Here is a 26580-nt window from a genome sequence, read left to right on the forward strand (position 1 = left end):
CTGTTTTCTGTACATATGTAGTGTACAGAGATGGTTATATATGGAGCATTTTAATCATAAAATTACCTATATTTTCTGCTATAGGTTATAGTACAGTATAGCCAGTGGCATGCTGGTAAAGCAATTGAGGGTGTGGGAGGGCATCATTTGTAGTGTTTGCCAATTTCCATGGTGTAAATACTCCCTCCAGGGTTGATTTCAAGCTGCCAACCGTTTAACAACCAGTTCCCAAAATTCCTACAAATTTGACAATTGACTCTTGCAAGCCAGTAGGAACTAGCTCGAGCACACCACTGAAACAAACATCAAGGGACAAGTCACAATTTTGTTGTTGTTGTTGTTGGTTGTGTCTGAATTACTGTAGGTCCAATAATGGCTGACACAAGTAGATTTGGGTGTTTTAAATCTCTTGTCATGTAGAGATCTTTATTGAAATTATAATTATCATAATGGAATGTGATCTTGAAACTGTTCTATGAGACAAAGTTCTCTGTTTTCAAGTCATTAAATACGTTTATAATAATGGCGAGATTTAAAGTGGTTGTGTTTAATTTTAAAATACCACTCATCCTATAGTAGGGCATATGTAAAAACTATATTCTTAGTTACAGTATTTGAACCAAAATGCAAAAAGATACTTTTGAAATGTTTTTTTGGTTACTATTATTAAGAATTGACTTTTCTTACAGGTATTCAGGAAGGAACACAATGTACCAAATGTAAAAATAACTGGGCACTGAAGTTTTCTATCATATTATTATACATTTTGTGTGCCTTGTTAACAATCACAGTAGCCATTTTGGGATACAAAGGTAAGTACTCTTTCCTTTTTCCTTCCAAATAGCAAGTTTTCTTTCATTAATTTAAGCCTGAAAAAACAAGTACATTTGCAAGTGTGAAGTATTTCATTAATATAACTCTTGCCAACAAAACTTAAACATCTTAAGCTCCATCTTTGTGTCTTGAGCTTCTTGTAGCTGTGGGATCTGAAAGGAGAGAAGTAGCAATTCCTTTTGAGTCATTTCAACCATAATCATGGCCCTCTATGAGTTATAAAATTTTTTCCTCTTTGTTGCTTTTTCCTACTTATTTCCAAATACTCCCTCTTCCTCTATCTTTTTTCATCTTATCTCTAAGAGGCCCCACGAAAACCCTGGAGTCAGCAAACGGGAAAACTGTATTGACAGAGGATAAGACTTCCAAGAGATACAATTTACTTCACCTAGGGACTGGCCAATTAATTCCCTTTTGTTTCTCTTCAGCACATTTACTGTGGTCACTGTTTATATACCCCCACAAAAATACCACCCTGTAGAAATTAAACACAGAGGTGGCACCACCACCTCAACTGTACTTTATGGCACATCAGGCATTCTTTCAACATGTCTGGTTTAAGGTCAGTGGAGGATTTTTGCCTGAATCCTCCAGATCTGCAAAGTGGGTTGGTTCCCCCCACCCCCTGTTCCAGACACTGCAGGTAGAAGGCGCCCTGATTCAGAATCACAAGCTACGTAAACCCTTTTATAGAAAACAGCCATGGGGGACTTCCCTGGTGGTGCAGCGGTTAAGAGTCCGCCTGCCAATGCAGGGGACACAGGTTTGAGACCTGGTCCGGGTCCGGGAAGATCCCACATGCCGCGGAGCAACTAAGCCCGTGCGCCACAACTACTGAGCCTGTGCTCTAGAGCCTGTGAGAAGCCTGTGCACCGCAAGCTCTCTGCAACTAGAGAAAGCCCGCGTGCAGCAACGAAGACCCAACACAGCCCTAAATAAATAAATTTATTTATCTATTTAAAAAAAGAAAAGAAAACAGCCATGGAAGCCTCACAGAGACATGCGAGATAGATGTGATGTCTGGTTTCAGCAAGAGGCAGACATGGGGTCTGTTGATCTTCGCTCTGCCTTCCCTCAGCACTGACAGATTAACAGTGGAGAATTCCCACATGTTCCCTTCTCTGTTCCCTGCCCCATAGATTTGACCTGGGGACAGAAGGATGCAAAGTGAATTCCCTCCAGCTTGTAACTCCTCCCACTGCTCTCCCAGTGTTTAGCAGTTTCCTGAGAAAACAATGTACTGGAATAAGAATGGGCTTTGGAGCCAGATGGTCCCAGTCCAGTTCTTGAGTCCACCATTTGTAATGCAATTGTGAATGTTTATTAAGTGCTCGCTGGTGTGCCAGGCACCACGCTAAATCCTCTGCATGGCTGTGTAACCTGGGTATGAAGCATAACCCCTTAGTGTTTCTGATTTCTTATCTGTAAAATGGCAATAGTGATGCCACTCTTCAAGGTGATTGCGATGAGCAAAGATGATGTAACTGAGCCACCTGTCCTAAGGTTGGTCCCAGTAGCGAGTGGCTGAATCTCTCTGTTCTTTGCTTCTTCATAACTGCATTTTTACAGCCCTAGCTATGAGAATGGCAAAACATGTTAAAAATACTCAGTATAGTCAAGGCTTGTTAAGTCCACTTTTAAGGCTATTTCCATGGAAAATTGTATGCATCCTGTAGTGGGCTGACTGATGAACTTGGGCAATGGAAGTTTGGGAAATTACCAGGTCATTTTATCCATTTGCGATGAGTTAATCTAACCTAGGATTAACAGAGCAAGTGTTAAGAAAGGCTATTAAATCATGGCGGGGCTGGACAGAGGAGGCGGGGCAGGAAACCTAGTGGGGAAAAGGAAGGTGTTTTATGTCCCAGGTAATTCAGCCTGGTTGTCTTCCTTTACTGGGTTATTTAGGTCATTACTCACTTCACAACTTTTCCTAGTGAACTCAGATAAAGGAGATGCTTGAAATCAAACAGTCATTTAATAGGTATCTTTAGGGCTCAGCACTGTGTGATATGAAAGTAAACAGAGATGAGAAAGGTTTGAAGAAATACCTCTGTATGGTATTTTGTCATTTTTACCTCTGCAAAAAAATAAGGTCTAGGATCTTTATGCCTTAAGAATTATACAGAAAGATACAAAATAGGGGGCTTTGTTTGTTTATTTTTAAAGTACAGATATTTCCTCCATTTTTATGACAGTGGAAAGCCCTTCTCAGCTCTGGCATATTTGTGTGGGCTGGTCCATTCACCTGAAACACCTTTTCCCTGTTCTCCACCTTTCTCTTTATGACTTTCTCTTCCTTCTTTCCCTTCATGTCTCCCTCAGACACATGTCCTGCAAGAAGCCCCTGAAAGCTGAGTTGGGTGCCCTCCTGCTGGTCCCCATGGCATCCTTTTTTACTCTTAGCCCCTGTCACACTATATCATTATGGCCAGTGGGTCTGTCTCACCACCCAAACTGTAAGCTCCACGAAGACAAGAGACTATCTTTTATTTATCATATCTCCCACTAGCACCTGACTCACAGTACATAATAGTTACCCAATAAAGTTTACTGAATGAATTAATGAGAAGATGGATGGATGGATGGATGGTTGAATTGTAGATTAGGGCTGACTTCTATAAAGGCAGTCAATCAATGCCCAGGGACCTCTAAGCCAACTGCTGAGACTCAAGGCCCTATCTAGAAGCTTAAAATCCTGAAGATCACTTGGCCTGCTCTAGGGTGTATCTCGCCAGGATGAAGGGTGAAGAGATTGAGGGAGCGAGACAAGTTGGAGGCCCCTTTCCCTCTTTCAGGGTCCCCATCCCTCAGGCTTCTACTGACAAAAATAAGGTAACACAACATGCAATTTTTGTCTTTAAACATAGCCTTAAGGTGCTAAAATGCTGATATTTTCCAGATGTGTTTTCCCTTTACTTGAACAGTGATTCCTCTTTCTTGCTGATAAGATTCTGGTGACCCAACATGGTAAGAGGCAGAAAGATAAGTTCTTCCTTCACACATCTCCCTTTGAAGTCTGGAGAAACTCGCTCCACTTTAAAAAAAAAAAAAAAAAAAAGGGAAGAAAGAAACAAAAAAGAATATTCAGTGAAAAAAGATCTTTCTCTGGAGGAGACGTTGGAAGGAAGTAAAATAGAAACTCCCTTATTTATCAGAGTTTGCAAAGGCAATTCCATGGTGTTTTCCTCAAAACTGTTCTTTACTTCTCCTTTTATGTCACTTATGCAGCTACAAGTTAGGATGTAACTTAAGTTCCTTCCAGAGAATTTGCTGAACAAGTCAGAGGATTGCTGAGTCACCCAGACAGGTCAGTACACTTGTGACAATGAGGCATGTCAGCCACTTTACAGAAAGCACATTCTCAGACAGTTACAGCTTGGTGCACCCTCTGTCCTGGACTCTTTATCATCGGTGAGTGAAGCTTCTATGACAGAGGCCACCTCCTAAATTCAGTGGGTCATTCTTCCTCCAGAACATTCCCTGAACAGGAAAATCCTAGTCTGTGGTCCTGCCCAGCAGGCATCCACCTTAAGGTAATTAGGATAAAGATGAAAGACAGACATCTGAATCTTTTTCAGTAAGAACCTCCTCTGATGCAACATTCCTAAGTCATAAATGTCTGCCTTGCTGTTCAGCTCTGCCAAGGTAGCAGTTACAGCTGGATAAGTAGGCTTTCAGATGTGCATCAGATCACACTGTGTAGCTGTTGTCAGAATCCAGGATAACACCCTATAACCAGATCTTCTGTATTTTTGTAATGAAATATGAAATAGTGTTCAAGGTAGAAATGTCTTTATTACAGCACGAAGGAGCATAACTGGTATTACTGGGAAGTCCCAGGTACCAGTAGGGGGCGTGTTTCTCCCTCAGGACCACAGTCAGGCTGGTACAGACCCTCGTGAGCACCAGGCAGGAGCTCTGTGCTCTGCTCCTGTTCCCCGTCCCCAAGGCCTGGGCCATGAGCTAAGTCTCTTGGATCCTCCATGTCCAGCTCTGGGCCACAAACCTGGCAGAGACTTGGTAAATATCTGAGGATGATGAGTGTAAAGGGAAGATAAAGAAGACAGAGTCCTTCCCCTGAAGGGACTTTTCTTGGAAGAAACCATATTTAGGAAAAAGAAATACTGGATGAAGGGCAATGTGGAATTATAGAGCAAGCATGGATTTTAGAGTTAGATCTCCTGGCCTGGTATCCCATTTAGTCACTTACAAGCTGTGTGAGGGACTTCCCTGGTGGTCCAGTGTTTAAGACCCCGCACTTACACTGCACGGGGCGTGGGTTCGATCCCTGGTCAGGGAACTAAGATCCTGCATGCCATGTGGCCAAAAAAATAATAAAAATTTTAAAATTAAAAAAGTAAAGTGCAGATTTTTACCCCCAAAAAAATTAAAAAAAATAAGCTGTGTGACTCTGGACAAGTTACTGAACATCTCTGAGCCTCAATTTTTTTCATCTGTAAAATAGCAGTCATAAGGATTAACTGCAGTGATGATGCAGTGCACCTTACAGAGAGCAGGCAATCCATAGAGGCTGTTTTTATTGCCATTCAGATAAAGGGTCCATTGGTGTGGAATCAGATCATCAGGCAAGGCTTAGCACGACGGGCTGGTGAGATTTGGAGTAGACCTTAAAGGACGGGTGGAATCCAGACGGGGGAGAAGGAGGTTAGTGGCCCAGGCCAAGGAATGATACCAACATGCTTTTATAGAAAAGGTATTATTGTCAGATGATCCTAGAGAATTGAGTTTTGGGTACTTAAAGAAGGGTAACACCTCAGATATGACACCTAAAGCAACAATATTTTGAAGAAAAAAATCTGTCAAGAAACACTTTCCAATAAAGGGGAGCCTGTGAAAAAACAGACTGTTCATGACCCTTCTGTGTTTCATGTTTGTTTTCCTCATATGAGAATAATCTACAAACTGAGGTCTCCCTCCAAAGATGGGGAATTTCCAGGGTCAGAGAGGATGGTCTGCCACTATTTTCCTGACAGAGAATTTGTGCTAATGAGTTAAGAGTAAAAAACAGCGAAAATGCTGTGTGCTATTACAGCAAGTGTTACCTCTGGATCTCCATCAGTCTAGTATTTTAAAGCAGTTAGCAAGCTGCCAGTTTTGCACCCCTCAAGTTTGCAGCTTTATACCCAGATCCTGTGTTTTTAAACACAGACACACAGGCACTGGTGCATGTAACCGGTTCATAATCCTTGTGGGCGGGGCAGAGAGTTTCCTAGCACCAAAGAGAAACCCAACAGGTTTTTGGGTTTTTTTAATGAATGTATTTATTCCTTTTACTCTATACAAACCTGAATTATCTGTCTACGACAGTTCTGTGTTTTTAAAAAGTAAAATGGAAGAAAAATTAGAGAGGGTAGAAAATGACTGCCTGTCAGCATATTCAGAGGTTTCTTTGGCTTCCAGGAAAAAAGGTCAGGACTTAAGATCCTGTATGTGGTTTGAGGACAGACTGAGGAATGTGTTTTGATTTGAGGATCAAAACTGAACCTAAACTTGTAAACATTCGTATTTTATTTTTTTTAAAGGGTAGCTTTGCTAAAATGCAGATGAAACATTTTGTTCTTCCCATTTTCCAGGGATTTAGGAATGTGCATGCCTATCAGACAACCCTCAGATTATTATAACTATACCTCTGTGTTTATATAGTCACCTTAAAAAAAAACGATAATTATTCAACTAAATGCCATACTCATTGCCAGTGCCGAGGCCTCCCTGCATTGGTTGGTTTATACGTTTGTTTGCATAACCTCTAGCTCAGTCGATTTTTTCCACGATTTTTTCCACAGGCCTCGGCAGCCAGCAGGCAGATTCTCATTTATTTAAAAAAACGGTGTAATGAATAAGTATGTGATGAATACCTACTATGCGCCACACACTAAGCTAAGAGCTGGAGATAAAACCAACACAAATTTTCCGGCCCTAAGGGGTCTTAGAGTAGAGAAACCATGACAACACAGTGACGAGAGTCCTATAATCGGGAGAGAGACCCCTGCAACATAAACTTCAGCAAAGATTTCCCACAGGACGTGACCAGCTGAGTCTTGAAGAGCAAGGAGGGCTTAGCTTGGGGAAGAGGCCAGGGAAGAACATTCTAGGTGGGGAGAAGCATGCGTGGAAAGGCTTGGGGGAGAAAGAGCGTTTGGTGCAAAGCACACATTTCATTATGACCAGACTATAGAAGCTTGAGGAAGAGCACGACGAGCTTCTCTAGGGAAGGTGCTGGGAGCCGTGGAGCCTGGTTCACTTTAGGTCACGCATACGCGTGGGAACGTACTTCTGCTTCCTGATGGGAGCCTGGAGAATCTTCTCACGCAGTCCCACGTGGGTGGAACGCTTGCTGAATAAAATAGACTGGGTCCATTGGCTGATAAGTAATATATAAAACATGCTCATGCTTAAAAAATTAGTCATTATTTTTTAAAAAGCTATCGATACCAAGAAGGACAGTCAGACTTGATCCCAAGCTGCTAGAGGTTGGATCTCATAGGAGTTACTTCTGGAGGGATATACTCTTATTTGACATTTATTTTTTATTTTTATTTTTTCACTTAGTACACTTTATTTTTTTCTATCTTTATTTTTTTATTGAAGTATAGTTGATTTTCAGGTGTACAACATAGTGACTCAATTTTTTTATAGGTTATACTCCTTTTAAAGTTATTACAAAATAATGGCTATATTTCCCTGTGCTGTACAATATATCCTTGTTACTTATTTACTTTATACATAGTTTGTATCTCTTAATCCCTATCTTGCCCCTCTCCCCTCCCTTCTCCCCACTGGTAAACATTAGTTCTCTATACCTGTGAGTCTGTTTCTGTTTTGTTATATATATATATTCGTTTGTTTTATTTTTTTAGAGTCCACATATAGGTGATATCATACAGTATTTGTCTTTCTCTAACTTATTTCACTAAACACAGTACCCCCCAGGTCCCTCCATGTTGTTGCAAATAGCAGAATTTCATTCTTTTTTTATGGATGAGTCATACATATTCCATTGTGTATATATATATATATATATATATATATATATATATATATATATATATATATATATATATATACATACCACACCTTCTTTAGCCATTCTTTTGTTGATGGTCACTTAGGTTGATTCCATATCTTGGCTATTGTAAAATAATGCTGTTGTGAACATTAGGATGCATGTATCTTTTTGAATTAGTGTTTTCATTTTCTTCATATATATACCCAGCAGTGGAATCGCTGGACACATGGTAGTTCTGTTTTTAGTTTTTTGAGGAACCTCCTTACTGTTTTTCATAGTGGTTGCACCAATTTGCACTTTCACCAAGAGTGTAGTAGGGTTCCCTTTTCTCCACATCCTTGCCAACAGTTGTTATTCGTAGACTTTGAGGATAGCCATTCTGACAGGTGTAAGGGGATATGTCATTGTGGTTTTGATTTGCATTTCTCTGATGATTAACAGTGTTGAGCATTTTTTTCACATACCTGTTGGCCATCTGCATATCTTCTTCGGAAAAACATCTGTTCAGATCTTCTGCCTGTTTTATTTTGTTTGTTTGTTTGGTTGGATTTGTTTTTGGTGGGGGGGGGAATCTCCTGGAAGATGAGTTACAGTGACATGGCTTGAGTTGTAAGGAGCAAGAGACAGTTGTTGAAATGCGTCCATTACAGATGTATAGGGAAACACTGAAGTCTCAAGAAATGTTGCATTGAAAGGATGAGAAGAAAAAGATGCTGAAATCAGAGAGAAGGTACACCATGTCTTGAAGTTCTGTGGTTTATAGCCTCAAAGATAGAAAAGTAGAGTAAAATTGGGTGATGCTGATTTCCAAAGGAGGAAAGGGTTAAAAGATATTTCAAAGATAAGAATCAAGATGTGCCAGAGGTAAACAATTATGTCAATACTTACAGTCCCCACTAGGGAGGACCTCCAGGGAAGTGGTGTTATTGGGAAGGAATCAGGTTTTCATTTATATGAAGAGGTACAATACTAGAGAAGGTAGAAGATGAAAGAGATTATGACATAGGATGGATCACTGTTAGGGAGAGTAAGAGTTTTCTTCTTTATAGACTAGAGCTTAGTGACCTGGATATTTTTATTCCAATAATACAAAAGATGAAGGCTGGTATAAAGAGAAGGAAATAGATGAAAGTGAGTCTGACACTGCAACTTTGGAATTCAGGGAAGCATCGAGGATGCCATAAATCAATTTAAAAAAAGATATATATATGTGTATGTGTATACATATATGTTACATATTCATTCTCTATTTTAAATTACAATAAAGTATAATTCAGTAAGTTTGGTGTTTGTATAATAAATCTGCCCATTTTTTAATTGGCATGTTTGTTTTATTGATATTGAGTTGCATGAGCTGTTTATATATTTTGGATATTAACCCCTATGGGTCATATCATTTGCAAATATTTTCTCTCATTCAGTATGTTGTCTTTTCATTTTGTCACTGGTTTCCTTTGCTGTGCTAAAGCTTTTAAGTTTAATTAGGTCCCATTTGTTTATTTTGTTTCTTTGTGTTGTTTCTTTTGCCTTAGGAGACAATCCCCAGACATTTTAGAATGGTAAACTTAAATTCATAACCATGGAGAATTACTGCCTTCTGAGAACGAATAAGGACAGTGGCTTTAATTTAACACTGCATCACTAACTTTCCCTATCATGTACAATCAGGAAAATGCTGGGAAAAAAGTCTTCTTAGTAAATTATTATTTGGAAACCCACTTAGGCATCTTCTTGGGAACTGATAAAGATTCACTTGTCACTACGGAGAAGCAGATTTTCAAGCCTCAGTGATGAACTCATGACAGAGTAGCAAACACCCTTGACTTTGCATCCCTTTTACAACGACTTTATGTATAGACTTGAGCTAGATGTTCTTTGCCATGGAATCTCCTTCCATATAATCGAGTTACACCTACCAAGAATGGTAGGGAGTCTGATGAGTGACAAAATTTTGTGTTATGCCTCCACCTATGGAAGTTAATATAAAAAATAACACAGATTGAGGATTTCTGTAATACAAAAAATATTTAATGAGTTCCATACAATTTCTGAAATCTCCAAGCCAATACAGAATCCTGAGAATAGCTTTTAAGAACATACAGTTCTCAACCGAGTAAACTACCACCTGGGTTTGCGACAAGTACGTTACTTATTTTTCTAAAAGAATGGCTTTTTCCCTATATTTAATTTCTTTTATACTCTTTTTCTTTCACTCTGTTTCCTTTATTCTGTAATGAAATGCTCTCTTGTTGAAACTGAAAGGTAAAATATGGGCAGGTGTGTGTATTAATCCATTGATTTCCAAATCTTAGTTGTAGAGAAAATGGACAGTGTAACAGGTGGCATGGAGACATCTCGCCAAACCTATGATGACAAGCTCACAGCAGTGGAAAGCGACCTGAAAAAATTAGGTAATCTGCAATGAGAGTGAACCATTAAGTTGAATCCCCTAACTCAACTCTATGTAAATGACCACAGCTTTTTAGAATGACATGGCTCTAAACTCACATTCACCCAGAAAGACTTTAAACTTTCATGTTGTGTGTTGAATCTTTCCTCATGATTTAATTCAAAGACTTTAAAATTTTAAAGTTAAGGACCAATTTTGGAGTTGAATTCTGCTCCCCAGAAAACACTATTATGTGCCACATAAAACCTGAAGACCAATCCTGATCAAAAAGAACCACAAATACCCTTTATTAAAAGCTCTTTTATGAAATACTCAGTAAATTCCTATTCGAAATATTTTAAACTTCATAAAAAAATTGTAGAAATTAATTTAAAAAAATAAAAGATCCCAGCCTATTCTTATCCTGTGATTTTTTTCAATTTTTTAAAAAGGAATTTTGGTGAATTAAACAGGTTATTGCCTTCTTGACGTCCTTCCCAGTGCTCTAGAATCAGGCAAATTCCCCCTCCTTTGAGATAAGTGTTCACCCAAGTTAGTCTGTCCTAGTACTCAGTAGCCTTTCCAATTTCTGAGGACCCAGTTTTAACAGAGATATGGATTTTACTACTGCATATCCCACAAGTTTTATGTATGAAATAGAGCACATCCCAGTTAGGTCTCTGGGATCTGTGACCTCATCTGAACACTTCTCCATCCCACCAATCTGAGTAACACACGTGTCTTATTCCAGGGGACCAAACTGGGAAGAAAGCTCTCAGCACCAACTCAGAACTCTCCACCTTCAGGTCAGACATTCTGGATCTTCGTCAGCAACTTCGTGAGATTACAGAAAAGACTAGCAAGAACAAAGATACGCTGGAGAAGTTACAGGTGAGCGGGGATGCGCTGGTGGACCAGCAGAGTCAACTGAAAGAAACTTTGGAGAATAACTCCTTCCTCATCACCACTGTAAACAAAACCCTCCAGGCATATAACGGCTATGTCACAAATCTGCAGCAAGACACGAGTGTGCTGCAGGGCAACCTGCAGAGCCAGATGTATTCTCACAACGTGGTCATCATGAACCTCAACAACCTGAACCTGACCCAGGTGCAGCAAAGGAACCTCATCACAAATCTGCAGCGCTCTTTGGATGACACAAGCCAGGCAATCCAGCGAATCAAGAATGACTTCCAAAACCTGCAGCAGGTTTTCTTTCAAGCCAGGAAGGACACAGATTGGCTGAAGGAGAAAGTGCAGAGCTTGCAGACGCTGGCTGCCAATAACTCTGCCTTGGCCAAAGCCAACAATGACACCCTGGAGGACATGAACAGCCAGCTCAGCTCCTTTGCAGGGCAGATGGACAACATCACTACGGCCTCCCAAGCCAATGAGCAGAACCTGAAAGATCTGCAGGATGTACACAGGGATGCGGAGAACAGAACGGCTGTCAAGTTCAGCCAGCTGGAGGAGCGCTTCCAGCTCTTTGAGACCGACATTGTGAACATCATTAGCAACATTAGCTACACGGCCCACTACCTACGGACACTGACCAGCAACCTGAATGAAGTCAGGACCACGTGCACGGATACGCTGACCAAACACACGGATGATCTGACCTCCTTGAATAACACACTGGCCAACATCCGTTTGGATTCTGTTTCTCTCAGGATGCAACAAGATTTGATGAGGTCGAGGTTGGACACTGAAGTGGCCAACTTATCAGTGATTATGGAAGAAATGAAGCTGGTGGACTCCAAGCATGGTCAGCTCATCAAGAATTTTACAATACTACAAGGTAAGCGAAAATTCTGAATTTGTGTTTGTATTAGTTATCTATGGCTGTGTAACAGATGACCCTAAAACTCGGCAATTTAACACAATAAGCATGTATTATCTCATAGTTTCTATGGATCAGGGATTCAGGAGCAGCTTAGCTTAGCTAGATGGTTAGTAACTCTCATGAGGTTGTGGTTAAGATACTGGCCAGGGCTGCAGTCTTCTGAAGCCTTAACTGAGGCTGAGGATCTGCTTCCAAGATGCTCATTCACACGGCTCTTGGCTTGTCAGCTGTTGGCAGGTGGCCTCGCTTCCTCACCATGTGAAATTGCTTGAGTGTTCTCACAACATGGCAGCTGGCTGCCTCCAGAGCAAGTGATCCAAGAGAAACAGAATGAAGGAAGCCACGATGCCTTTTATGACCTAGCCTCAAAAGTCACATACCATCACTTCCACCACATTCTCTAATTTAGAAACAAGTCACTAAGTCCTTCCCACACCCAAGGGGGAAGGGAATTAAGCTCCATTTCTTGAAAGGAAGCATAACTAAGAATTTGTGGACACTGCTCAAATGTGTTCCATTAAATATTTGTGGGATGAAAGATTGGTTAACTTGGATTTTCTTAGTGCCTAGCTATTTCAGTGCCAATATAAATCAGGCTCCTTTGGAAGGAAGATTAATTCTTTTAGATCATGGAGTTACCATTAAGAGATTCCTACTTCTAAGTGTCATGAGCAGATGGATGGTTGGCCATTACAGTAACTATTAACACCACAGAGGAGGGGAATAATGCACTTACATAAAAATCTGAGTTTTGCTCTCAACCAGATCATCCCTATAAATTGAAAGTCTTTGGATTAGATTAAGCCCACTTCTGCAGATTTGCAGCAACCATATATTAATAGTATTTTCAGTCATAACTATTTTCACAGGGTTTAAGTTGAAAGTACTGGGTGGAAGATGCTGTGCTCGGCGCTCTGGGGTACACAAGGAAGACCAGATGGTCTTTGCCCTCACATAGCTTAAAATCAAGAGAATTTTAGGGCAAAAAGAGACTGGCTATAAGCAAATGTAATCCTGATTTTCAAAAAAAGGGGATAAAGGTAGAGTCTACACACTGTGTAGAATGGGGAATTTGTCTTCAAGCCCAAGAAAAATTTGAGAAGAGATTATAAAAAGGATAATTTTTGAGTTTTCAGGAATGCAGTAATCATCAGAATGAATTCACTAAGAAGAAGGCTGGTGAACCTAATCTTATTTCCTCACATTAACAGAGTTAGTATATTGTTTAAACTAGGAGAATGAAAAATAGCATATCTGGATTTCACCAAGGCACTTGGCAGTGATACCCTTGAACAAGATGGAGCAATCAGGGCTGGTTTATAGCCCAGTTAGATGGGTTTATTGGTTGTATTCATTTTCTGTGCTGCATAGCAAATTACTAAAAACTCAGCAGCTTAAAACACCCACTTCTCATCCCACAGTTTCTGTGGTCAGGAATCTGGGCACAGCTCAGGTGCGTCCTTTGCTCAGGGTTTCACCCAGCTGCAGTCTCAGCGAGGAACTGTGGTTTCATCAGAGTCTTGACTGGGGAAAGACTCATTTCCACACTCCTTCACGTTCTTGGCAGAATTCATCCGTCTGGACTGTAAGATCGGCTGTCAGGTCCTAAAGGCCACCCCCAGTCCTTTGCCATGTGACCATCTCAAAACACTACAGCTTCTTCAAAGCCAGCAAGGGAGTCTCTCTCTCTCTAGTTGGCAAACACAGAGTCTTATATAATGTAACTTAGTCAAGGGAGTGACATTCCATTGCCTTTGCCATATTCTGTTGGTTAGAAGCAAGTTAGAGGTTCCATACTTAAGGGGAGGGGATTATACAAGGGCATGAGTCATTGGGAGTCACCCTGGGGTGTGACTGCCATACTATTGAATGACTGAGTATAAAGAGTGATAGTTCATGAGCCCCTCTGAGCCTGGAGGCAGATCTGGGTGGCAGATGGCAGGGACCTGCTCAACAGCTTTGCAGGGACTCGCTTGAGGATGTGGATGACCTGTTCATCCAATACTTGTGTGACATGAAACTGTATATACTATGTAATGGGTGATAGAATCATAATCCAAAATGATCTGCAGAGGCTGGCGTAGTAAAGAGATGCCAACAAAATGAAATAAATAGGGAAGACATGTAAAACCTGCTCGTACATAGAAAAGACCAAATACCAATGTTGATGGGAGGGCATGGCTTGGAGGAAGTGTGCAGGAAAAGCGTGGGGATTTTAGTTGACTGTAAGCAACTAAATGTGTCTTCCAGGGAAGTTAATGTGATCTTTGACCGTATTAATAAAAATATGATTTCCAAAATGAGGGAGGTGATATCTTACTCCCTTCAGCATGGCAAAACCACTCCTGGAGGATACTGCGTATGTCGGGGAGCCCCTTTCAACAGGGGCACTCACAGGCCATCATGCTCAGAAAAATATGACCAGGATGATGGGGTCTAGAAACGATGTGCTGTGAGGAAGGACTGAAGGACCTGGGAACTTTAACCTGTAGGAGAGACAGCTTAGTGGGGAATAAGGCCGTTGTTTACAACTATTCAAAAGGCCAGCATGTGGCAGAGATTTTAAATGACATCTGAGGTGCTCCAGAGGGTGAAACAAAGACTAGTGGGTACTCATTAAAGGAAAATAAATTTTGGTTTTATATAATGTTCCTTATAAAAATTGGTGTTGCCTGAGACTATAATGGGTTTCCTGAACCATAGGCATGCCCCAACTCGAGAGAGGTTGGACAGTGCCCGTCAGAGTATTGTAGGTATGAGTCATACTCTGAATAAAGAGGTGGGCTTTCAGATGACCAGAAAGTTCTTCAGTGCTTGATTCATTTTTTTTCCTATTCTTTCTCAACCTAAATTCAGAATGAGGGCAGATCTCAGCAGACGTTCAACCTCAGAAAATAAGAGCTTTCTAATGGTCTCTTAAAGTTGTTATACCTTAGGCAATCCTATCATGGTATTCTGGATATTTTCTAGCTATAAATTTCATAGTTTTATTATTCCATGGGTTTAATTGTTAACTTCTCTTGTACAAGGAAACTTCTGACATATTTAGTTTACAGACAGTGCGGCTTAACAGCTAAGGAAGGGTATGAAAAGCTCATGGTTGAAGATTCAGAGCCCGGCTTTAAATTAGTTAATGTTTCCATTGTTCTGATTATTTTTATCAGCTGATATTGAGTGTGAGAGGAATGAGGGCTTTTCATGAACCATCCTGGTGAGTCCTAACACCCACTCTGTATGGCAGGTACTCAGAAAATCATCACCTGTTTATAGATGAGGAAACTAAGGCATTGAGAGGTTTAAGGCACTTGCTTAAATTTACAGAAATGATAAGTAGCTAAACAGGATCTGAGCCCAGTGTGTCTGGTGCAAAGCCCATGGTGCGAACCCCATTGATAATCACAGAAAGTGCACGCCTCCCCTCCCAGCCGTCCCGAGGGAGCCTGTGAGGGCAGGGAGATGGGATTTCATTCTAAGTGTGAAGGGGAGTTTTAAGGAAGGTGGTGACATGACTTGATTTATATTTTTTAATATAAAAATATTTATTTTTTAAATATAAAAAATTTATGTTTTTAAATATTAAAATATTTACATTTTTAAATACAAAAATAAATGTTCTCTGGGGGGAGAACAGATTCTGGGGGAGTGAGCCTGGAGGCAGGGGTCCAGTGAGGGGCGATGGACCAGTCATGGGTGACGTGGGATGGATGGTAGCGGTGGAGATGACAGAAGTGGGTCTCCTCAGTCAGGAGGAATTGCGGAGGTAGAATCAAGGACAGCCCTGCCCTTCCCTGGACAGCAGGCCGTGCCCACCGGGGTGAGGAATCCCCGGGCTGGAGGGGCTGTGCAGTTTGGAGTCTGTGCCAATCCCTTCTTGACTACGTTTGGTGCACAGGACACTGGATTTCCCTCCCCGAAGTGTCCCAAGCCCAAAGGGGCAGCCAAGAGGCACCAGTACATCATCGGAGTCTGGGTGCTGTGGACAGAAACTGAACACGGGGTTAGGGGCTGCTGCCTGCAGGTGGACGAGGCTCACGGATGCATCAGCCATGGAGGGCAGGGGAAAGGGAGGAATGGATGTCTCCTAAGTGTTTGGCTTGAGCACCTAGGCGGATGGCAGTACCGACCAGGAGATACAGAAAGGGAGGTCTGTTTAGACGTATTAAGTGGGAGATGTCTCTTAGGGTGAGGTTCCTGGCTCAGTGTCTCTGAAAGCCCTCAGAGTTTGGTTTCTGAATGGTATTTTCTTTTTTTCATATGCTTTCCCATTTACATTTATCCTTGGTCTTCTCATTACCTGTGCTTTCTGTGAGCTGACCTGAGAAACTTCTCAAGCCAAGCCACCCCCTTTCTATTCAATGTGTTCAACTTCCTCCAGGACGGGAATGCCCACCGGCAATTCCAAGAGAACCAGAGACTGGGGGAAGACCTCTACTTCCAAATGCAAGCGTTTCCTCCCACCCTGCATCTCTAGCACCTTTCCTCTCTCTCTGTACGCACATCCCACCCCTGAGGATGAGGGACAGATGGGATAAAAGAGGAAGGAGCAGGATGGGATTAATATTGGCTTATGCTGGGTTTGCCTCTGCAAGATTTAGAATACCCTGATGCTTTCCAGGAAATTCTTGGTGACTTGCACTTCAAGAACCCTAATGCTTCTGGGACATTTCAGCCACAGGAGACACTTGCCTCATTAGGAAGTGAAAGCTGAAGCTGACTGATTAGATGGCACTGAAGCCAGATGATAATGTGGAACTAGATATTAAGTCATATGTTGAATCTTGATAACAATTATCTCTATATCCATAAACCCCCAAACCTTAAGAAAGCCTTATTTTTTTTTTGTAACCAATAATGTAATGCTTTTATCCTAATTAGGCACATGGAGGACTTCATACTCATAACACCCACTCTTGGGTGGCAAGTTCACCTCACCTCCTGAGCTATTCTCTGCAAGCCATGCAGGTGTAAGTCACATCCTCCTAGTGCAATCAGAGAGTTCCCTGCACCTGCTGTTCTGAGAGAAGCACGAGGTTTAGTGGGTGAGAACAAAAGCTCTAGAGCCTGATAGCCCTGGATACGAGTACCAACTTCCTTAGCCTCTCTGTGCCTCGGTTTTCCCATCTGCATCTACCTTTTAGAGTTATAAGGACTTAATGAGATAATGTAAATAAAACAGTGCAGTGCCTGGCAGGGGGTTAGCTAATATTCATACCCAAGAGTGAGTTTGTTCAGTTCCTATCCAAGACTTCCCTCCACTGGAGCCCCAGCCAGTACATCGCCGTGGAAAACAACAGCTTCATGTGCACAAGGACTATAGTTGTACCATGTGGGTCCAAAAGTACTTAACTGCTGGCTTCCTGGTGCCCAGCCCAGGAGAGGAATCACACTCGGTGCTGCCGACCCCTGGCTTTCACTCACTTTTTTAAAAAAAAAAAAATTTATTTATTTTATTTTATTTATTTTTGGCTGCGTTGGGCCTTTGTCGCAGTGCACGGGCTTTCTCTAGTTGCGGCGAGTGGGGGCTACTCTTTGTTGAGGTGCGCGGGCTTCTCATCGCGGTGGCTTCTCTTGTTGCAGAGCACAGGCTCTAGGCGCGCAGGCTTCAGTAGTTGTGGCATGTGGGCTCAGTAGTTGTGGTGCACAGGCTTAGCTGCTCCACGGCATGTGGAATCTTCCGGGACCAGGGCTCGAACCTGTGTCCCCTGCAGGCGGATTCCCAACCACTGTGCCACCAGGGAAGTCCCTAATCGACTTTTATTGAGTGTCTGCAACATGCCAGTCATGCCAGTGAGCACCTGGATAAGTTGTCTCTGTTCATTGTTACAGCTCCTTAAGGTAGGAGTCGTCAGCATCCCCATTTGCAGGGAGGGGGGCTGAGGCACAGAGAGCCTGAGTAACTAATCCAAGATCAAGCAGCTAGTCAGTGGTAGGTAGTGCTAAACTCGGGTCGGTCTGGTCCCTAAACCCATGCTTCCACACGGTACCCTGCTACCCTCGGATGATTCAGGAGAAAGATGGCTCTCGTTGAATACACGAGAGTTTATCTTCAGGAGAGCTATCAGTTAAGGCTTCAGTGAGAGACTGACATTTGATCTGGACCTAGAAAGATGCACAGGAAGCCTGGACAGCACACACAGCAGAACAGGGCATGGAGCAAAGTGGATCAGGCATGAGGCCTCGATTCCTCTCACTGCCGACCCCACCCCCTCTTGATACTCTTCCCCATACAAGACCACTTGTCTGGGGAGCCTTGAGAGTAGGCAATTCAAAGGCATCGATGTAGACCGTGGCCAGTTGGTGAGAAACAGTGGTTTAAGTATATCCTCCTCTGTGGAGAGAGAGCTTCCATGGCTTTCCAGAAGCCTGACTGTCTTGAACATGAGGTCAAGAATCAAATTCTTCTTCAAAATGATTGCCAAAAAATATCTCTTAAATTTCCTTTTAATTTGTATATTCCTTTTCACCTAAGTGAAGCAGGACCACTTTTTCATATGTGGGTATTAAATAAATGTTTGATTAATTTCATTGCATGCAAAGTAGATTTTTTAAGAAGAAGAAAAATATGTCAGATTATATTACTGTTTTGTTCTGTCTTCCAACCCAACCACTCGTGGTTCTAAAACAGAGTCTCCAAGATGTTGAATGGCAGTAAGAATTAAAGTGGTTTCTCTACTTTCTGTTAAGCACCAGCAGTTTTGTTGGAAAACGAATTGGAAAGTTATCTCTGGCACAGGACACAGGGCTGGGCCCTTCTCAAGGCCTGCAGTTTGGTTGTTAAAGCAGAAATGGTACAGTGATTTAGTCTTCTGTCCTCTTTAGAGCTGCTTGTTTAGGGGATTCGGGTGTTCAAGGCTCTGGGCTCTGGAGCCTGGGAACCTGGAGAGAAGGTTTTGCTGGCAGTGCAAACACGGTTGCTCCAAGTTCTGGTGTCGGTTATATACAGGCATTTCTGGAGCCTTTGGTGGCTTTATCAGCAACATGGGTATCCTGGCATTTCAGAATCCCAAGCCAGGCAGCCACCCACTTGGCCTTGAAAGCAAATCTCCAGTTTTCTCTTCTGTATGAGACATCATGTCTGCCTCACATGTAGTGTTACACTTTCTTGACTCTGAATTCAAGTTGTTATCACATGAGCTCATAAATACTCCCTCATCATTTATCTCAGTGTTCTCAGTTTTAAGGCACTATGGATGGCTTATATTTTATTTCATTTTATATTCACTTCAGTAGCTGCCTAATAAAAGATTCAAGTAATACCTAAAAGCCTGGGATCATCTAGATGCCAAAAGCAATACCAGCATCCCAGGTCCTAGAGGAAGATATACCCATGGCATTAATGATCGGCTTTGTAGGGGGATCCAGTGCTGACTTTTGAAATGGTTTTAGCTCTTTCTCTTAGTGATTTTTAAAAAGAAATGATTAGCAAATATCTAGGTCTTAAGGAGCAAAGTATTGTCTTAATGAGCCAAGTATATGAATGAATGAATCCCCTAGGTATGGGACACACAGAATACGTTTTCACATAGCCCAGCATCTGTAGGCAGAGCACCAGCCTCCTGCTCTAGCTCTGAGGATGGGGCAGCTGTGGATGAAGACATGCGTTGATAATAGTGTGCTTGCTAGGAGTTTATCCACAGCCATGAATATAAAACTTCATCTTAAAGAGAGAGACAGATAACCTATTTATGATGGATGTAGTGCTTCATATGAAAAATTCAGTTTTTATGCTAATCCAGCTAGGAAATCCATCACAAGTAGGATTTTAGACTTTATCAAAGGCAAAATCTTGCATCTTCTCCCAGAGTCTTATTCCCTTCCTTCTCAAGATCTGGAAATTAGCATCTGTTGGTATTTTGTGTTGACTGTGGGATCCTTGTTTTTATGCTGTTCTTAAAATAAGCCATGATTCTATGTGGAGGATGTGGGGCCATTCAAGCACACCTTCGGTTCAGAGGGAAACAGCTGAATACGATAAACTACCCGACCCCAGAAAGAAATAAGATTCACGAAAAGCTGTCACCCCAGGTAAGGGAGGTCTTGGATTCATGTGAGGAGGCAAAGAGAGAGTTGTATGTCTTTGGAATTCTGTCAGAAACCAGAGGAGGGCGTTCTGGAACAAATACAAGTCCCTGTCACATGGGTCTGTCAGAACATTCAGAACAGGGAGACAGGCCCCGGAACAGGTACTATTTCATGGCTGCAAGTGAACTCATTTCCCGTAACTTGCAAGTATAGCACCAACCCCAGACGTGAGTGATCAAGAAACACTGATTATTGGCAAATCCACGAACAGGATAAGGATAAAGAATTTCTAAAGCACTTGAATTTCCCAACAGACCTTCCTCATTATTTGGATTTCTTAAGGCTAAACATAGAACATAAACAAAACAGAAGTAGCTGAGGGAAAAAAAAAAGTTACTTTTATTTTTGCCCTTTTTCTAAATAAATCAGATTTTTGTTTGTTCGTTTTGGCCTATTGTCAGTATTGTTCCACTAGCATCTTCCATAATGCTACATCCGTTGTGGAGGAACACACATGCCACCTTACCCACTAATAATCTGTAAGACACTATTTCTCAACTACACAAAGGAACTAAGTTATTTTTTTTTAGAAGAGTGAGAGCCCTCTTTATTTTTTTAAATTTTTATTATTTTTTAAAATTTATTTTTGGCTGCACTGGGTCCTCGTTGCTGTGCGTGGGCTTTCTCTAGTTGCGGTGAGCAGGGGCTACTCTTTGTTGTGGTGCTCGGGCTTCTCATTGTGGTGGCTTCTCCTGTTGTGGAGCACGGGGTCTAGGCATGCAGGCTTCAGTAGTTGCAGCACATGGGCTCAGTAGTTGCGACGCATGGGCTCTAGGGTGCACGGGCTTCAGTAGTTGTGGCATGCAGGCTTCAGTAGTTGTGGTGCACAGGCTCTAGAGCTCAGGCTCAGTAGTTGTGGCGCACAGGCTTAGTTGCTCCGTGGCATGTGGGATCTTCCCAGACCAGGGATCGAACCCGTGTCCCCTGCATTGGCAGGCAGATTCTTAACCACTGTGCCACCAGGGAAGCCTCTAAGTTATTTTTTAAAGGAGACTGATCTGGCAATGAAAACCCACCCTCCAGGTCTTTACTAAATGGTTTGGCTGTTTAATAAGCCTCATCAAGTTAAACAGAAAAAAAAAAATCAGATTGTGGATAAAAGACCACTAGATCAATTCTGAAGTGTGAGTAGAGTCAGGAAAGACATCTCCCCATGGTGATTCCATACTGGCAGCCAGGGTCAACCTGATATGTAGATTGAGTGGAGCTGTACTTCTTGGAATGAGGTGAGGGGACACCAGGCAGGACACCATTCCCCCAAAATCTCTCCCTTCTGGTCTCTGCTGGGGCCCATAATGCTGGCATTAGTGCACTGGGCTTTTTGACCTGTGATGCACATTGAATTGATAAACACTTGCTGGATAATGACTATGGCCTATAATCTAGCTGCTAGATGGGGAAGGATCCTTGAAGAACAAACAAGGACTAAAAAATCATAGAAAGAGGAAAAATTTCCATCTGGAGTGACCTGGGAGGATTACATGGTGGGTGAACAGGAATTCTCCAGATGGATATGGGCAGAGAAAATTCTAAGAGAAGAAATTTGCATAAGTGCAGGGGAAGATGGAATAAACACATGTGAGACCAGGTCATGAAAGCCTTGACACCAGGTGATCAAGAAGGGGCTGAAGATTCTGGAGCAGGTGGAGACCAGAGTTATGTGTAAAGAAGACAAAAGTGTGAAAGATGCAGAGTGGGATGAATGGAGAGGAATCAGAGGTAGGAAGAGCAGTTAAGAGGTAACTGTGAACATCTAGCAGAAAGACAGAGAGGGGCAGGAGGGAGAGAGGAAGAGAGAGAACACTCACACTAGGATGGTGATGGGATGGTCGTGATGATGCAGTGGGATGAGGGATGGCGGGAGGAGGACGTGAACAGCAGAGATGACAAGGTCAGTGTAGACACACCAGGTTGGGGGTGCTGGCGGGACATCCCAGAAAAGATGGGCCATCCGACTATGAGATGGAGATAAGGACCCAGAGCCCAGGGGAGCTGATGGCAGAGAGGAGTCAACAGGAGCGGATGGACAGAAGTCAATGAAATGGGTTCAGGGAGAGGGTGCTTCATCCCAAAGTCTCCCACTTATGAGGTAGATAACCCTAGAAAGAACGCATTGAAGCCAGTGCTAGCCATTGGCATAAACTCGCTTACAGCTCTGTAGAGGGTCCTGCCAGTAAGTCCAGGGGCAACGTCATGGGTAGCCTCAAGTAAGGAAAGCTGAGTCCAGGACCTAGGCTCCTGCTAAGGGACAGCAGAGATGGCAGGCTGGACTTGGCCATGGATGGTATGTGGGTGCAGTGATGTCCATTAGGGCCTGGGATGGGAGGGTGCAGAGAGTCCCCCTACTGAGGCGGGAAAGGCTGCTTCACTGTTCCATCCCGACCAGCCGGTGGGGTGTGCTGGTGCAGGGGAATAGGAAAAACTGAGTGTGGGAGTCCCACCAACCCTGCCTTTCCCCCGCACCTCCGCCCTTCCAGCCTCAAAGGCTCTCTGCTTCTGTCCAAAGAATGGGTATGAAGCTCTTATACTTATTCACGAAGAATAGTGAGATCTCAAACTCTAAGATTCCAGGCAGCAGGATATTTGAGCACAGTGCCCTCCACGATGCATCCATTTCAACACAAGAAGCCCTGAATTCCTGTCCCAGCTCCTCTCCCAGATGGTGACTGTCCGTGTCTTACTCCCCTGGGTAGATCTGTCCTGAGTCACTAAGTAACCTTGAACAAAGAGCTTGGTGTCTGTGGCCCTGCATGTCCTCAGGTGTGCTGTGGGAATTCTATGTCATAGATGAAGGTCAGGTGACATAATGTATGTGAAAGTACCTCACACTGTCATTTTCTATACAAATCCTTGTTGTGATGTATTTGTGTGACATCCCCGTTACCTACCCCTGAGAACTCAGAGAAAACAAAACAATCCCATGTTATGTGAACTTCCTTTTGGAACAAGAGGGATGAACAGGTATTTGCCTTCTTCTCCCAACCTTTTTTAGGGGGAACTGCTTTTTCCTCCTTTGGTGGAAAATGGTGTCTTTTTTTCCTCCCTTGCCAATTAGATGGTCCACCTATTTTTTTCTCTAGTTCACCTTCCCTATTTGTGTCATATTAGACTCTCTGGAAAAAATGAAACTGATCCTCCTCAGCTCTGGCCCCGAGAGCGCTTCTCATGGAGACCGCCCGTCCCTGCGAGCTGGTCCATGGTGAGCCTCAGCCCTAAGGATAGCAGTGTGCCCGCAGCACCGCTGAAGGGGACAGGAGCCCCAGTGGGAGGAGCAGAGAGGAGAGGCGGGGCCGGTGTGGTGCAGGAATTACAGCACAGGGCCTCTCAACACTCGATGGCATCTCTTTGGTCTAATTCAACCCCTTCTCCCCCCACCTTACATGGGGCTTGTCATATAACAGGTAGCTCATAAATATTCATCACATCAGTGGAAAGAGGAGGAAATAAGAGGGAGGGCATCCCGATCTCAACCCGCACAGCCTTCCTGCTGGTGACAAAATGGTCCCAGATGACCAGAGGCGTTGTGGATTTCACATTTGTGCCTTTTGTCTTTTTTTTTGTTTTAGGTCCTCCTGGCCCCAGGGGTCCGAAAGGTGACAGAGGACAGCAGGGACCCCCGGGTCCCACTGGCAACAAGGGACAGAAGGGAGAGAAGGGGGAGCCTGGCCCTCCCGGCCCGGCCGGTGAGAGGGGCCCGATCGGGCCAGTCGGCCCCCCTGGAGAGCGTGGCAGCAAAGGCTCCAAAGGCCTGCAGGGCCCCAAAGGCTCCCGCGGGTCCCCCGGGAAGCCCGGCCCTCAGGGCCCCAGTGGGGACCCAGGCCCCCCCGGCCCACCAGGCAAGGACGGACTCCCGGGCCCCCAGGGCCCCCCCGGCTTCCAGGGACTTCAGGGCACCGTGGGGGAGCCTGGGGTGCCCGGGCCGAGGGGTCTGCCTGGCTTGCCTGGGGTGCCGGGCATGCCGGGTCCCAAGGGCCCCCCCGGTCCCCCGGGCCCATCAGGGGCGGCGGTGCCCCTGGCCCTGCAGAGCGAGCCAACCACAGCACCCGAGGCCAACGGTGAGTCTGAGCCCCTCGTACCCGGGGATGGGTGCCCCCCCCATGTGCGCCCCCCACACCCCGTTTTATTGGCAGTGAAGGCATCGCACAGGGTGGCCTCCGCCCCCACTGCTCCCACGGCCCCGTGCCAGGCGGTGGCGCTCAGGCACTTGTGTTTCTCTCCAAACAGCACCAGGCCCTCCAGCACTTGTTTATAATTAGCTGAGTCAGGTCCTCGGGGACAAACTGGTCCCAAACATTTCCTTCAGGAAAGTCCAAGGCTGGCCACCCCAGACCCATCCCTGTCCTCATTTTATACCCTTCACCTGGGGATGGATGACCTGTGGTTAACGTGCAGATGGAACTTTCTGTTCCTGAAGCCAGATTGTATTTCTTTTTGAGAAGATGTTATGGCGCCTTCTCGTCCTTTGATAGTGAAACCTTTGGTCAAACCCTGAGTGTTGGGTCTGCAACCAAGCCTGTGTTTCTCTCCTTTGACCCACACCCGATTCCACTTGGTTTCCTTCAGTCCAGCTCAGTCACGTTTGTTCCGTGAGCCTAGTTCTAGTTCTGGGCTCTCCCAGCCACTTGTTTACAGGTGCCACGTGATTCCAGACTGACGTTGAACATCTGTGCCTGTGCTGCTTTTTGTTGCTGTGTCTGTTATTTCTGTCATTGTAAAGACTAATCCAGACACAGAGGAACAAAGGCTCAGGGTAGATATCTTCCAGATTATGTAGTTTTAACTACTGTGTATTCTGCAGGCCACTTTCTTGGACTAGTCTTTGCTCCTAGCATGTCCCCAAACGTCAGTCACTGGCTTGGCACACGGACGTGGGGAAGCAGGGCCATAGCTGTGCCTCTTAAACACAGCTGAGGAAAGGCATAGTGCTTTCTGTGTATGTGTGTGTGTGTGTGTGTGTTTTAATCAATACTTTTAAACTTTGCATTCCTAGGCTGCCCACCTCACTGGAAGAACTTCACAGAGAAATGCTACTATTTTTCGGTTGAAAAAGAAATTTTTGAGGATGCAAAACTTTCCTGTGAAGACAGGTCTTCACATCTCGTTTTCATAAACACAAGAGAGGAACAGGTATGTTTGCAGCATACTTATAGTTGGGGAAAACTGTAATTTAAGGATCGTGACATCTGGAAAGTACGTGCTTACTGAGGATTCAAAGATATCAAGAATTCATAGTCACATAAACACAGAAGGCTGCATTATGGAGATTTGGGCTATTTATCCAGTGACAAGAAGCATTCATGGCATGGGAATTAGGTCTTTATGCTTCCACCTGGAAGGTCTTGCTTTATCAAGCCTGGAGGTGTGTGGCTTTTCCCAGTGGCCATTGAAAGAGCCGTAAGCCTGGCAGGCCGGCACCAGGCCCCTGTGGAGAGAGAGGCAGAGAGGCCTAAGCACCGTAGGGGTGGGGAGGGATGCAAGGGACCAGACATGTGGCCTCGGCACAGTCAGGAAGAGTAAAGGAGGCCCTGGGGCAGAGCCCACACATGATAACAATGGTGACCATTCACTAGGCCCCTACTGTGTGCCAGGCACTGTATGAGGCATTTTCTCTTATAAACGTCACCACATCCCTAGAGCCTATGTGTAATGTTACCCCCATCTAACAGATAAGAAAACTGAGGCCCCGCAAAGTTTAAATGATTAATACATGATGAGACAAGTAAATGCAGAGCTGAGATTGAAACTGAGGTCCAACTAGCAACAATACCAATGCTCTTTCTTTAATGCCACACTGTCCCAGTGGCCTCCTTCCTTTTCCTTAAGTGTCTCTGGCAGACATGACCCTGAAAACAGATGCTTCTGCAGTAATTGACTGGGAATGAACATCCATTAGACAGTAGTCAGGTACCTGGGCTTCAGCACATACAGACCTGGGCCTGATCCCAGCTCAGCCACCTGTCATCTGTCTTAGGTTGGTGGTTGTAATGGCTCAAAGACACGTTGTATGTGACACACTGGACGTGGGACCTGGCCCAGAGGAAGCGCTCAATATTGCCGTGGCTGTTACTGTTATTAGAACGTGGGAGGGAGGGGTGGTGGAAGGGGGTGGAGCCTGGCGGGATTCATCGAGTGGTCTGGATACTTTACGGGAGAAAGAGCATCACTTAAATATTGCTTATAAACTTATAAGAGGAAAAAACGTCAAAGCCCCCAAAACAGTGCAAAACAAGTGCAATAAGAAGAGGACAGCAAAAGCAGTGCACAAGTTCTGACAAACATCCTCTTTTTTTTTTTTTTTGAGACAGCTTTATCTTATTCAAATCTCATTATGCTTCTCTGTTAAAGTCTGATAAACATCCTCTTATAAAGTGTCCTTCTTTTCTAAACATTGAGGGGAAAGTC

The 26580-nt window shown here is 43.7% G+C and overlaps 1 protein-coding gene across 1 annotated transcript in view; it reads left to right on the top strand.

The window, feature by feature from the left end:
- COLEC12 (collectin subfamily member 12) overlaps window positions 1-26580 on the top strand; it is a 192612-nt gene that overhangs the window by 148339 nt on the left and 17693 nt on the right. Inside the window, exons 3-7 of the mRNA XM_059895426.1 lie at window positions 690-812; window positions 10177-10275; window positions 11005-12051; window positions 23745-24233; window positions 25169-25305. Of these exons, the coding sequence (XP_059751409.1) occupies window positions 690-812; window positions 10177-10275; window positions 11005-12051; window positions 23745-24233; window positions 25169-25305 (1895 nt within the window). The remainder of the gene's footprint in view (window positions 1-689; window positions 813-10176; window positions 10276-11004; window positions 12052-23744; window positions 24234-25168; window positions 25306-26580) is intronic.

This window comes from Balaenoptera ricei, chromosome 14 (genome assembly GCF_028023285.1).
Source record: "Balaenoptera ricei isolate mBalRic1 chromosome 14, mBalRic1.hap2, whole genome shotgun sequence".
NCBI classification, from domain to species: Eukaryota; Metazoa; Chordata; class Mammalia; order Artiodactyla; family Balaenopteridae; genus Balaenoptera; species Balaenoptera ricei.